The sequence below is a fragment of the Lagenorhynchus albirostris genome, chromosome 17 (assembly GCF_949774975.1).
Source record: "Lagenorhynchus albirostris chromosome 17, mLagAlb1.1, whole genome shotgun sequence".
Lineage (NCBI taxonomy): Eukaryota > Metazoa > Chordata > Mammalia > Artiodactyla > Delphinidae > Lagenorhynchus > Lagenorhynchus albirostris.
In genome coordinates this window covers 80823468-80837395 of record NC_083111.1, presented here as the reverse complement: position 1 = coordinate 80837395, position 13928 = coordinate 80823468, and the positions used below count along the sequence as shown (strand labels likewise).

The window sequence follows — 13928 nt, the reverse complement described above, 5'->3', positions numbered from 1 at the left end:
ATGGCGCTGTGGGCAAAGGCCAGAGTGTGGATGGCAGGGCCCTGGCTGTCCCTGCACAGGGCACGCACACTGGGCACCAGAGCCACTCCGACCCCCAAGGCGGTGCTGCCCTTCGAAGCCGTGCCCCGGTGTCCCGGCCACAAGTGGATGCGGGTGCTTCAGATCTGGAAGGAGCAGGGCTCTGAGAACATACACCTGGACATGCATCAGACCTTCCAGGAGCTGGGGCCCATTTTCAGGTAAAGCTCTCCCTGCCCACCTCGGTGAGAGCACCCTAACTTTCTGTCCCTACTGGCAACTGAGTCCCTGCTAGGCGCAGGGGCGCCTGGGGAGTGGGGGTGAGGGGCAGGGAGGGGAATCAGCGGGGCAGGTCTGTGCCTTTGCTGCGGCAGACTGCAGCCTTCTTGAGCACGGGGCCGTGCATGGCTCGTGGCTGGGAGCACAGAACGCAGACCCCAGAGGAGGGGAGGCTTCAGTGAGGCGGTGGGAGGGACGACCCGCTCCGGGCCAGCGGCGGACTGGTTCTGCTGAGTGGGGCCCCGGGGAGGACACGGCGCCATGGCAGGGCTGGGAGCTTTGTCCCACAGGTATGACGTGGGAGGGAGACACATGGTGTTTGTGATGCTGCCCGAGGACGTGGAGCGGCTGCAGCAGGTGGAGAGCCCTCACCCCCGGCGGATGTTCCTGGAGCCCTGGCTGGCCTACCGACAGGATCGTGGCCTCACGTGCGGCGTGTTCTTGCTGTGCGGGCGAGTGGGGATGCGCACGGAGGGGGCGGGCAGCCTGGGTGCAGAGAGGAGGCCAGCCAGGGAAGACCCCGAAGCACGCCTGCCCGGGAACCATCCGGGTGGGTGGAGAGAGGGTGACCACTGGCTCCAGATGCAGATCGTGCCCATCCCCTGGGGGTCGTGTGTGCCCTGGGGCGGGGGAGGGGAGCCCGGCCCCTTCCTGCAGGGTCAGAGGAAGAAGGATGATGCCTGCCGTCGACGAGCCCCGCACCTGCACAGGCCTCCGAGGCGCTTGCGTGTGGGTTGGACTTCTCCCCTCGTCCAGGTCAGGGCCCCCCTGGAGGCCCTGCAGGAAGCGGCCCGTCGGCACCGGGCTCTGCGTGGGTGTGTCAGGAGAGACACGACTTGACTCCTGCCGCACTGCAGCAGGAGGCTCTGCGGGGGGGGGGCGGGGCTGGCACAGAGGCAGCATCGCAGGAGCCGGGAGATGAAGGTCTCCAGGGGCCTTGTCCACTCTGGGGTGTGGCGAGAGCAAAGCTGGGCCAGGCCTGCCTGGGGGCTCAGCCCCCTTCCTCACAGCAAAAGCCTCAGCCCCAGAGAGGGCCCGGGGGGCAGACGGGTGTGCCAGGCGCGGGGCCTGCCAGTTTGCACGAACCCCCGCAGCAGGCTCAGGCAGAGGCCCCCGTCTCCCCTGGGCGAAGCGCACGAGGCTGCCCCGAGGAAGAGCTGCCGCCGAGGCCCAAACGCGGGCAGCCGGCCCCCTAGGAGCCAGCAGGCGGCCCCCGCCTCGCCCGCTTCCCTCTGGGGAAAGGAAGGTGGGGTACAGGGCCGCGGCCCCCTAGGAGCCAACAGGCGGCTCCCCGCCTCGCCCGCTTCCCTCTGGGGAAGGGAAGGTGGGGTACAGGGCCGCGGCCAGCTGCTGACTCTGGACGCCCTGATGCCCCGCTCCCTGCTCGACAGAAACGGACCCCAGTGGCGTTTGGACCGACTGCGGCTGAACCCAGACGTGCTGTCGCTGCAGGCTGTGCAGAAGTACACGCCCTTGGTGGATCGGGTGGCCAGGGATTTCTCCCGGGCCCTGAAGGCGAGGGTGGTGCAGAATGCCCGAGGGAGTCTGACCCTGGACATCAGGCCCAGCATCTTCCACTACGCCATCGAAGGTGTGGGCTCGCCGCCACCGGAGCGGGCTGGGGCGGGGTCAGGGAGGGCCGGGGGCAGGTGGTCGTGAGGCCCTGCGCTGCCTCGGGCTCAGGAACCCCCTCCTCCCCGCAGCCAGCCACTTAGTCCTTTACGGAGAGCAGCTGGGTCTCTTTGCCCAGCACCCGAATCCTGACAGCCTGAACTTTATCCACGCTCTGGAGGCCATGTTCAAGTCCACCGTGCAGCTCATGTTCGTGCCCAGGAGCCTGTCTCGCTGGACGAGCGCCAGCGTGTGGAACGAGCACTTTGAGGCCTGGGACTACATCTTCCAGTACGGTGAGGGCGGGGGGTCAGGCAGTGCTGCGGCCAGGGACCCCAGGGCCCCTCCACGCACCACAGTCTGGGGAGAACGGAGGCCACAGGAGGGACCTGTGGCTTCTTCATGGTCCCCAAGAGAGCTGGCAGTGAGGCTGGACTGGGCTGTTCCGAGAATGGGGGTAGGACACGGAGACCTGGGGTTATTGAGGGCTGAAGGGTAGGAGGATGACAAAAAAAAGTGCTTCCCAGCACCAGACCCAGGGCCTCTGTCTCTGTGTGTCCCGCAGCCAACAGAGCCATCCGGAGAATATATCAGGAGCTGGCCCTCGGCCACCCGTGGCACTACAGCGGCATCGTGGCGGAGCTGCTGATGCGTGCGGACATGACCCTGGACACCATCAAGGCCAACTCTATCGACCTCACTGCTGGGAGCGTGGACACGGTCAGGCCAGCGCCCAGCCCTTCCCATGGAACAGGGAGCCCTCCTGCCTCCAGGCTGCCCCCTCCCATGGCAAACGTCTCCTCCAAGCCCCTCCCCAGTCTACGGCTCCAGCTTCCCAACTGAGAAGGGGGAGCACGGGAGCCAGGCCTCAAAGGCAGGAGTCTGTGGTTACTCTCGTGGGAAGCCACGCTCCAGGCAGAGTGCAGAGTGGACGAGGCCCAGGGACATGCAGCAGCAGAGACCCCGGGGACCGTCTAGGTCCTGGGGCGGGGGGGTGGGGGGAAGGGCCGAGGCGCGGCTGGAGGCCCACACAGGGGACCTTTCCCAGGGACAGAGTACCTTTGGCTCTCACTCAAGATCCTTTGGCAGTGACAGACTGATGGGAGGGACAGCAAGGGGCTCCAGTGTGTGGGCGGGACAGCAGGTGGCTGGCAACACAGCACAGTGGGCAGGGTGGGCCCCGGGGTGTGAGCGCAGCCGAAGCTGCCTGTCTCTGGACCGAACCTGCATCTGCCAGCACCTCTGAGCGCCTGCTGGGCACCCAGGATCCTGAGCAGAGGCACAGGCCCCTGGGGCAGACACTCCCTGAGCAGGGGCTGTGATGCCACCACAAGGTGAGAGAGCCCAGGGCAGGGCCTGTGCCTCAGGGGGTAGCTCTGGGAAGGCTTCCTGGAGAAGGAGGCCTTTGCGCTGGGTGTGGAAGGACCACACAGAAGTTAGACAGGCCAAGAAGAGGAGGCTGGGAGGGCAGCAGGCCAGGGCCTGCAAGAGCGGACAGCAAGGAAGGCTGTGAGGCTGAGCGGGGGGAACAGGGCACGTGGGCAGAGGGGGGCAGACAGGGTCAGGGCCCCTGTCAGGAGGGGCTTTGGGCACCGGGCCTGTATCCAAGGCTAGAGGGAGCCAGTGTAGGGAGTGTCTCGCTCAGACTCCTGCTCCCTCTCGGGCCACAGGGCAGAGCGCGGACTAAAGCTGACGGAGCAACAGGGAGCCGTATCTGCATATCAGGAGATGCCGGGGCGCGCTGCCTTGGGGACGGCATTTAGGAGATATTCAGCCTCCCAGATCGCAGGCTGGGCTGGTGGACACCTCTCCCTGCACATGGAGATGATCCAGGAGGAGGAAGCAGTTGGGGCCCGGGGTGGCTGGTTCATGTCAGGACCCCGTGTTCGGACCTGCCTGTGGCTGGCCAGGGAGGTGACCCACGGGGAGCGGATGGCCCGGGGCTCCGGAACCCTCCCCGCTGAATAGATGGCAAGAGTGGGCACCTCCTGGGCCCAGAGGAGGGTGCGAGCCAGGCTCTGAAGCGGCTGCAGGAGGCCCGGGTCTTCTCTGAGGTTGGGGACACCCTCCCCGAGGGATTCAGGGGAAGCAGACAGGTGGCCTCAGGATCTTGACGGTCAGCTCTCTGGGCTTTGTCATCTCCGGGCACGCAGGTCCCCTGCCCCAGGGGACGGCGGCCATCTTTCTGGGAGGGGCGCCCTGGGGGTGGAGGGGCGCAGCCTGTGCCCGGGTCTGAGCCCTGGCCCCGTGGCTCCCGCAGACGGCCTTCCCCTTGTTGATGACTCTCTTTGAACTGGCTCGGAACCCGGAAGTGCAGCAGGCCCTGCGCCAGGAGAGCCTGGTGGCCAAGGCCAGGGTCTCAGAAAATCCCCAGAGGGTGACCACGGAGCTGCCCCTGCTGCGGGCGGCCCTCAAGGAGACCTTGAGGTAGGCGCGCTAGACCTGGGCTCCCCCCCGCAGCCCTGGCCCCGCCGTCGGGACAGCCCGCTCGGCGCGGCTTGCAGGCAGATCCTGGGGCTGCTGGTCAGCAGCTTGGCCCAAGGCTACATCCCCCTGCGCCTCCTCTTCCTCTCCCTAAAGGGATGGGGGTGCTTCTTCCTCTGGGGTCCCACCTCAGTGTCCCGGGACCGTCGTCGGTCGTGTCCTCATTGGCCCGGAGCTGCTCAGGCCGGGGCAGCTTTGGCTGACTCAGGAGAGGCAAGGAAGCAGCTCCTCAGGATTCGGGCTTCCCAGGGCCAGGAGCGGCTGTGAGGGCGCTGGGGGAGCTGCCCTCGGGCCGTGGGCGCTGGGCTAGGGAGGCTGCAGAAGGGAAGCGAGGGCCCTGTCGCAGCTGAGGACCCTGTTGGCCGCCCCTGTGCACAGGCTGTACCCCGTGGGTGTCTTCTTGGAGCGACAGGTGAGCTCAGACTTGGTGCTGCAGAACTACCACATCCCGGCCGGGGTGAGTGAGGCCGCAGGGCTCCCCTGCCAGACACCCCGCCCTCTGACCTTCACCCGCAGGGCATCTGACCCTGCCCCTCCCCACCTGTCTGCAGACATTGGTGAAGGTGCTACTGTACTCCCTGGGTCGAAACCCCGCCATGTTCAGCAGGCCCGAGCGCTATGAGCCCCAGCGCTGGCTGGACAGCCGAGCCTCTGGTACCAGGTTCCCACACCTGGCCTTTGGCTTTGGCGTGCGCCAGTGCCTGGGGCGGCGCCTGGCAGAGGTGGAGATGCTGCTTCTGCTGCACCACGTGAGTGGGCCTGGGCGGGGCCGGGGCGGGCAGCCTCGTCGGGAACCTCAGGCTTCTGCTCCTGGGGCACCCGCCCTCAGGGCCCTGGAAGGCAGCGGAGGCCGGCCAGGCAGAACCCACGCCTCTGTCCTAGGTGCTGAAAAACTTCCTGGTGGAGACGCTGGTGCAAGAGGACGTAAAGATGATCTACCGCTTCGTGTTGATGCCCTCTACCCTCCCCCTCCTCACCTTCCGGGCCATCAGCTAGTCACGTCGCCACTCGGTCGGGCTAGTCACACCACAAGCTCCCTCTGCCTGACCCCAGGCCACCCCTCTTTTCTCCCATGGGCCCTGCTTCCTGAGCCACACCACAGTCCAGGCAGCGCGTTGCACAAATGGAACAGCCCAGCCCTCCGAGGGTCAGGGCTTGCCAGCCTGTGCAGCAAGGCCCGAGCAGAGCTGGAGATGAAACTTGGTCGCAGGTCCTGGCCATGTGCCCGGTCCCACGAGGGCCCTGTCCTGCAAGGAGTACCGTCTGAGGGCCTTGGAGCCCCTGTTGCCCCAGCTCCAGGCTCCCTGTGTGTCCATCCAAGCAAAGGGGCCTCAGACACCGCCCTTTGCCGCCCTGTCCAGTCTCTATGCCCTCTGTGCTAAACTCTGCCCCCACGCAAGAGATGACAACTTGGGCGTCCCCTGTCCTGCTCGGTACCATTTCCAATGCCGTCCCTTTTGTCTGCAGTGCTCTGGCGTGGACTTGCCCTTCAAGCTGGGTCGCTAGCTGTCCATCTACCTGCTCCACTCAGCCCGCAGGGGCTCCTCCTGGCAGTGCCAGCCCTCTGGGATTGTGGCTGAAGTGCCCAGCCGAGGGCCTGCATAGGCAGGTCAGCAGTCATGTTTACTAGAAGGGTAGCTACCAAAGAGCCAACTTGGACATCTGGGTCAATGGTATGCATCGGACAGCAGGAGGCATGTTGACCGCCTCCGGCAGGAGTTCGGGGGCCACAGAGAAGCCTCTAGAGGAGGGCGTGGGGCCATCTCGTGCTCCCTTTAGGGGAGCCGGTCTGGAGGGCCCCACTGCCCTCGTGCAGTGCCCCGTGCCCCAGAGCGGAGCAGCCACCCTAACCTCATGGGTGGGAGAGGCTTTGAACAACTGAGAGCCAGCCGGGGTCCCCTAGTTGGCAGGAGCGTGTCTGTCCCATGCCACCTGGGGTCAGGTGACACCCCCAGGAGGAAAGGGGGCCCAGAGGCAAGAGGGGGTGCTGGGGCCTCTCCACTCTCCCTCCCTCCCCACTCCCACCTCGTCTGGTGAGAAGCAGGTCCTCAGTCCCGGCGAGGCAGTAGGGCAGGAGGAGTTGTGTTTCTGGCTGCGCCGGCCCTGCTGGCACTGAGCCACCCCGATGGCATCTGTTCGGTGCCAAGATCCCTGGAGGAGAACAAGGGCTGCACACCCCTCGCCACTCCACTCCACCCACGGCGGAAGAGGCCTGCTGCCACCAGTGGGTCTTCGCTGTGGAGGGGGACTTGGAGAATCATGGAGAAGAGAGGACGTTCCAGACTCTGTGGTCGCACAGGCACAAGCTGGAGCCCTGGCTTTCCCACGTGGGCCCAGCCCTCAATCCCTCCGAGGCGCAAGCTTTTCCTCTGGGAATTCTGTATAATTACCATTGCAGCAGGCCTCAAGGGCCCACAGGGAGACCGGCGCTCGGAAAGTACCCGGCTTTCTGGCTCGACCGGCACTGAATAAACACAGATTTCTCTTCCCACTGCTCAGGAGTTGTCTCCTTGTTTGTGGCCCTGCTCTGTGGTGAGTGGACGGTGTGTGATGGCAGGAATGGAATGAAAACCTCGTTACCCTGGGGTCAAGGTGTGTCATTCTGCGAAGCTTGGCACGTGTGTTTGCTTGAGCTTCACGGCAGCCCTGAGAGGCACCCACTGTGCTCGTCCCCATTTTGCAGGCGAGGAAACTGAGTTCATTCACCTGCTAGAGTCTCACAGCGCATCCTTGGCAGGGGTACCACTGAAGCCAGGATGCCAATCCCATCTCTAAGGCCCTCAGCGCAGCTCCTTCCCGTTGAAGGGCCTTGGCTTGGGAGTGATCGTGCACATCCTGGAGACAATCTCCAGTTTAAAGCATCTCTGGATGCTTTCAAGATTGTCTCTTGGTTTTCCGTGTTTCTCCGTTTTCCCGTATCAAGCCTACGTAGGAGTCTCTTTTTCCTCATCCTGCTTGGAATTTCCCATGCCTTTCCAGTGTGAGTGTCCATCTGGCTCTTTCTAAAAGTCTTCCAGGTTATCTCAACAGTCTACTGTGTAATCGCCATAATTCTTATGCCTCTTCACATCTTTCAAGGTAGAAATAGTATTGCCTTTAAGAAGCCCGATGCCAAGACCTGGAACATCTTCCATGTTCCATGTGCCGCTGGGGCCTGGTTTGAGGCTGTGTCCTCCAGGTGCCCAAGGGTTATCACTTTCCCAGGGCCACTCTTTGTATTAATTACACAGCCTGGGGTTTCCTCTGAGGCACGAGTAACATAAATCCTAACCCACCGTGGGGGCCTGTTCTCAGTTCTCAGCGGGAGCGCATATCGCCCTCCATCCCAGCCTCAGGAAGCTAGGCCTCTTCCTCGCCTCCCCACGGTGTTAGGCGGCAGGTTTCCAGGCTGCATCTTCAGCGTTGTTGTAGTGTTTTCAAATCTTGCCTTTCCGTGGGGTTCTGATTGCAATTTCTAATCTTACTCGTGTCCTAGGCCTCTCGTCCTTTCCCCCCACTAACTGGGGCCACCGGATCACTAGACTTGGTGTCTTGTGCCCAGCCCTCCCCTGGTGGCTGCTGTGTACTGGCTTCTGTGCTCCCTCCTCCCTGGCCCAGGTCCCTCCTTGTTTCAGGATCCTGAAGAGGTCCTGTCCTTTCTGCCAGCCCAGAAATGCACTTTTGACATGTTTTTGGTTCTGTAGAGCTACCGGAGTGGGAGGATTTTCAGAGCATCAGCTCCGTCCCTTTGCTCGAACCTGAAGACCTTCAGTGGCACATTTAAATAGGCAGTCGGTGGCTGCCCCGGGGGGAGGACTGGGCATCCCCATAATTGTCAATCAAATCTCTGCAAAATGGTTTTCAGCTTTCTTGTGGAAAGAGTTGCCTGCCTTGCAGGAGAGGTCCTAGAATTACTGGTTGGTGGTTGTATGCGCTTGGTAGAATGTGGGACAATGGTAGGATTGCTAGCCAAAGTTTAAAATGGCTGTACCCGCTTTCATTCACCACCCTCTACGTGTCAGGCACTGTGCTATATGGTAGCGACAAAGACAAGTCCTTGACCTCAGTGGGATTATATCCTATGAGTCTAAACTACAGAAATGGATACTTATTTCAATAATTTTCATAATGTCAAAAATGGACGCAATGTAATTTTCTTTCAGTAAAAGGATTGCTAACTTTCGATGTGTCTGTTCATTAGAAGCCTAACCATCAGTGAAATGAAAAAGTGAGGTCCGTGTGCGAGCATTTGTATAGGATGATAGTCACCATGTGTTAACTAAAAAGGTAAGTCCCAGCGTTACACTAGGATGTGGACGGGCTCACACATTCTCGCAGATACACCCACAGCCCCAGACAGACACACAACCATAGTATAAACCTGTATTCTACTGTATTTTAAGCAGCACATTAACAGTGAGGAGAAGTATCAGAAAGCCTCTGGAAATCAAAGGCAAGCGTCCAATAGATGTGTCGTGACAACACCATTAGATGTCAGAAAGCATCAGAACAATATACTCGCGGTGTGTAGGGAAATGGCCATCCACAGCGGATTTAAATCAGCTCAACGTCCATTCAAGAATACTGGTTAAATGAAACATTTTAAAGAAAAGGCGAGTGACAAAAGCAGTTCGCTAGTCACAGACCTTCACCGAAAGAGCTACCCAGAATTTGCTTCAACAGAAGGAACGTGGACCCTAGAGAGAAGATGTGGGATTTAAAGTGGGAGTGCGAGCACAGAAGCTGATACAACGCATGGCTACATTCGATTAATCACTGACTGTGGAGAGGCCCAAGGGCACAGATCCTGTGAGCCCTGCAGGACTCAGCACTGAGGTACTTAGAGCATTTCCGGAGACGCTTCCCTGCTGTGATGTGTGCTCTTCCTCAGCTTTCGGAACCAGCCCCTCTGAACCCCCAGCATGTGCCGAGGCCCTTTATCTCCATCTCCGGACGCTCCCGGACAGGTCCAGGTGCCCTCAGCCTCGGGCTTCCCTGCTGGGAAGACTCAGGAGCCCCAGTCGCCTTTTTAGCGACAGTCGTGTGAGCTGGGAAAGCGGTGGGACTCCTGCTTCTGCAGGTTGCTCCCAAATCTGCAACGACACTAAAGGGATAATGACAGCACAGTCACACTAGTGCGGCTTTAACGTATCAACCACTGGCAATCTGGAGCACTTATGCGTTACCTGATCCACATTTTGTATCCGTCCCATCCAGATGCGGCTGTGAGTGAGGGGCTGTCACCATCCTATCTTGTCCGTCAGAAAATGGGAGCCCATAGAACAAGGGTCTTTGTCCCAGGATTCAGGGCTAATCCGCGGGTCGGTGGGGATTGGAACCCTCATCCCTGTGACTGCAGGGCCTGAGCTCCACCTGGGCTCGCCCAAAACGCCAGGCAGGGGAGAGGACTCCTGCCTGGGGAGGCGGGGTCAGAGGTCAGGGAGCAAGAGGAGAAACAGTCCTGGGGAAGCTGACCCCAGAGAGACAGGCTGAAGGACTCCAGGCCCCAGCTGGGACGGACTCTGCAATTCGCTGGGGAAGAGGCCGAGTGTCCAGCGTTCCGTCAGTGCCTCAGTAGCTGAAATAAGAAGCATCCAGGCCCCCCAGGTCCCCAGCAAAGGGGCTGCTGCCAACGGGACTAACACCCCTCCCCAAAGGCTGCCACCAGCTAGCACCCACCGAGCTGATTCTAAAATTCACATGGAATGCAAGGAACCTATGTAGCCAATGTAATCCTAAAACAGAAGGACAAGGTAGGAGGACTCAAGCTCCCCGACTGCTAACCCTACTGCAAAGCCACAGCCGTCAAGGCGGGGCGGCGCTGGTACAAGGGCAGACAGGCCGACGGGGAGAGCTGAGTGCTCACACATGAAGTGGTACGTCTGTGGGCACTTGACGGTTTACAAAGGTACCAAGACCCTCCGCCGGGGAGCATATATTTTCAAGGAATGATGTTGGGACAACTTTATAGCCACGTGGGAGAACATGAAATTGGACCTTTACCTCGCTCGGACCTTACACAAAAACCAGCTCAAATGCACCAGAGACCTAATCATATGAGCTAACACTGTAAAAACCTTCGACGAAAATATAAAGGTAATTCTTCATGATCCTGGTTTTGGCAAAATATTCTCAAATATGACAGCAAGGGCATGAGCGCCAAAAGAAAAGCTAGATAATTTGGGCTTCATCAAAGTTAAAAATGTTTGGTCTTCAAAGGACACTTCCAAGAGAGTGAAAAGACAAGCCACAGAATGGGAGAAAGTATTTGCAAATCATATGTCTGATAAGATACTTGTTTTCTGAATGTATAAAGAACACTCAAAACTCTGTCATAAGAAGACAATCCACAGGACTTCCCTGGTGGTCCAGTGGTTAAGACTCTGTGCTTCCACAGCAGGGGCCGAGGGTTCGATCCCTGGTCAGGGAGCTAAGATCCCACATGCTGCTCGGTGGGGTAAAAAAAAAAAAAAAAAAAGACAACCAAATTTAAAGTTGGGCAAGTCATTTGAATGGACATTTCTCCAAGGAAGATGCACTCACAAATGACCAACACACACATGAAAAGGTGCTCAACCTCATGAGCCGTCAGGGAAACACAAATCAAACCACAGAGGGGGGCTACTGCATACCCACTGGGATGGCTAGAATAAAAAAATCAGAAAATAACAAGTGCCGGTGAGGGTGTGGAGAAACCAGAACCCTCATGCACTGCTGGTGGGGCTGTGAAATGGTGCAGCCACTGTGGGAATAGCCTGATAATTGTTCCAATGGTTAGAGAGTGATCGTAGGACCCAACAACTCCACTACTAGGCATACACCCAAGAGAAGTAAAAACCTATGTCCACATAAAAGATGTTCACATGTATGGTAGCAGCATTACCCATAATGACCAAAGGTGGAAACAAGCCAAATGTCTTTCAGCTGCTAAATGGATAAACAAAATGAGGCATAGCCACACAGTGGAATATTATTTAGTCAGGAAGAGGAAGCACTGCAACACACCACAGTGTGGGTGAACCGTGAAAGCTCTAAGGCAAGCTGAAGAAGCCAATCACAATCGACGCCGGGTTATATGATTCCATTCACAGAAAATGTCCAGAACAGGGAAGTCTATAGGGACAGAAAGTACATTTATGGTTGCCTAGTGACGGGGGGTTGAGCCTGGGTAGTGTAAAGGGATAATCACGAGTAGGTATGGGATTTCTTTTCAAAGTGAGGTAAATATTCTAAAATGGACTATGGTCATGGTTGACATAGCTATGAATATACTAATAATTATTGAATTCTATACATGAGTGAATGGCATGGTATGTGAATTACATCTCAGTAAAGCTATCTAAACAAACAAACAAACGAGGTAACAACACATGTTACAACAGGGATGAAGCTTCAAATATTATGCCCAGTGAAAGAAGCCAGACACAAAAGGCCATATATTGTACGATACCTTTTGTGTGAAATATCAAGAGTGATGGGTGATTTCACGTGTCAGCTTAGCTAAGCGATGGCATTCAGTTCACTGGCCAAACACCAATCTCAATGTTGCTCTGAAGATATTTTTAAATGCGATTAGCTTTCTCATCAGGAGACTTTGGGTACAGCCGATTATCCCCCATAACGCGGGTGGGCCTCATCCAATCCATGGAAGGCCTTAAGAGCAAAGACCCAGATTCCCCAAGTAGAAGAAATTCTCCTTGAGAGACTGCCTCTGTGCATGGCTGTATGTTCTTCACTCTCATAGTTGCATACCTGCCATTGATGAATATAAACCACAGTTTACTGTTGATGGACATTAGGGCCGTTTCTGGTTGCAACTACCCCAGGTGGTGCTGCAGTGAATATTCCAGTCCTTGTCTTGAGGTGGGGCATTGTGAGTGTTTCAGGAGCTCCGTACCCAGAAGTGGTAATGCCGGGTCTTTGACGTGCTTAAGTACAGCTTTGGCAGGGCTGTTGAAGAGATTTCCACAGAGTGTACCTATTTATACTCCACGGGGTCCCGCACACTTCAAAATCTCGCCAACACATGGTGTGGTCGTCTTTGAACGTTTAGTCATTCCCGTTGGGGTCATCGTATTGTGTTTTCACGTTGGATTTCCACCAAGAGGAATCGTGTTCAATAACTTTTCTTATACTTATTACCCATACACATTTCCTATCTGGTAAACTGGCTTTATGCCTTTTGCTCAAATTTCTATTGGATGATCTGCTATTTTAGTTACTGATTGGTAGGAAGAAGCTCATTCTATATTCGGAATACGAGTCGTTTAGCAGATATGTGTTTGAAGTGCTTTCTCCTCATCTATGGAGCGCATTTTCACTGTCTTATCAGTACCTTCTCAGGGGCAGACGTTGTGAATTTTTACATAATGCCAGTTATCATTTTTTTCTTATGTGACCAGCAGAATTTTGTTCAGTTTTGAAAATTCTTAATTTTCCAAAGGACATAAAGATAGCCATCTACATTTTCCGCTGTAAAAACTTCATTTTTGAGTATTTATGGAGATCCACAAACGTCCTGAACCTGCTTCTTTTGCGTGGTGTGAATACTGTGTACGTTATCTTGTGTATCCACCACTCGTCAAGGCAATCAAGATTCTATCCCCACTCCAGGGCAGGGTCAGCTTCGTCAGAAAGCCCATAACTGGATATATGTGCTTTCTGACTTTGCTTTTCTCCTCTGTTGGTCTATTTTTCAATCCTGAGCGCAATCCCACACTGTCTTCATAAATGAGACGATATAAATGCCCTTGGTAGTTGACAGTGCAAGTCCTCCAGCGTTTCTCTTCTCCCACTAGCTTGCCTTGGCTATTCCTAGCCCTTTCCATTTCCATAAACACTTGAACATTTGGAATCAACTTCACGCGCACACACACACACACACACACCACCTGCTGAGACTCTGACTGCAATTTCATTGAATTTGTAGATTAATCTTTACTCTATTGGGACTCACCATCAATAAGCTTGGTGTATCCTTCTATTGCTTTAAGACTTTAACTTCAATAGAATCTCTGGTTCATAGGGTTTTTGAAAAATATTAAGGACATTTCGGCCTCCCTCTCTCATTGTGTTATGGTTAACAGTGTTTTCCAAGTTTTTGTCGTCATCAGAAATCTCACATTTATCACAGGGAGCCTACTCATAACAGCCCCTTATTTTCTTTATAAGGTCTATGAGGGCTGATTGATGCCTCCCTTTCGATTTCTGATATTGGCAATGAGAATTTTATTTTTCTTCTTTGTGATCTCCTTCTGTGTTACCAATGCCCTGAATCCTTCCAAAATACCAGCCTTGGTTTTGTGGATTTACCTCGTGTTCATTCTGCTCTCCTCTTTATACTTCCTTCCTCATTTCTCTGAGTGGATCATCTCTTCTTTTTCTAACATCTTGAATGGAAGCTGAGGAAACTTTCACCCTGTTCTCTCTTCTGCTAGATGCCTGTGATGTGATATATTTTGCACTAAGCACTTTTTCAGCTGCTTTCCCCGCACTCTCAACTTGTCATAACTTCATAATCATTTAGACCTTACTATTTCCCAATTCCTGTTGGGGCT

The 13928-nt window shown here is 56.2% G+C and overlaps 1 protein-coding gene across 2 annotated transcripts; it reads left to right on the top strand.

The window, feature by feature from the left end:
• LOC132507857 (cytochrome P450 11B1, mitochondrial) lies at nucleotides 1-6876 on the top strand. 2 transcript variants are annotated; one of them, XM_060127576.1, is made up of 9 exons: nucleotides 1-239; nucleotides 588-743; nucleotides 1689-1888; nucleotides 2001-2204; nucleotides 2474-2628; nucleotides 4169-4335; nucleotides 4771-4849; nucleotides 4944-5141; nucleotides 5275-6876. In XM_060127576.1, the coding sequence occupies exons 1-9, from the start codon at nucleotides 1-3 to the stop codon at nucleotides 5386-5388; spliced, it is 1512 nt and encodes a 503-aa protein (XP_059983559.1). In that variant the 3' UTR covers nucleotides 5389-6876. The 2 variants fall into 2 exon arrangements, with proteins under 2 accessions (XP_059983559.1, XP_059983560.1); XM_060127577.1 differs by lacking the exon at nucleotides 4944-5141.
• Nucleotides 6877-13928: the final 7052 nt, after the last annotated feature.

Excerpts from the sequence above, each read along its gene's own strand:
- LOC132507857 (XM_060127576.1), top strand. The coding sequence starts at position 1 with ATGGCGCTGTGGGCAAAGGCCAGAGTGTGGATGGCAGGGCCCTGGCTG. Across the intron at positions 744-1,688 it reads ACGTGCGGCGTGTTCTTGCT|AAACGGACCCCAGTGGCGTT; the intron begins GTGCGGGCGAGT and ends CCTGCTCGACAG. Across the intron at positions 4,850-4,943 it reads ACTACCACATCCCGGCCGGG|ACATTGGTGAAGGTGCTACT; the intron begins GTGAGTGAGGCC and ends ACCTGTCTGCAG.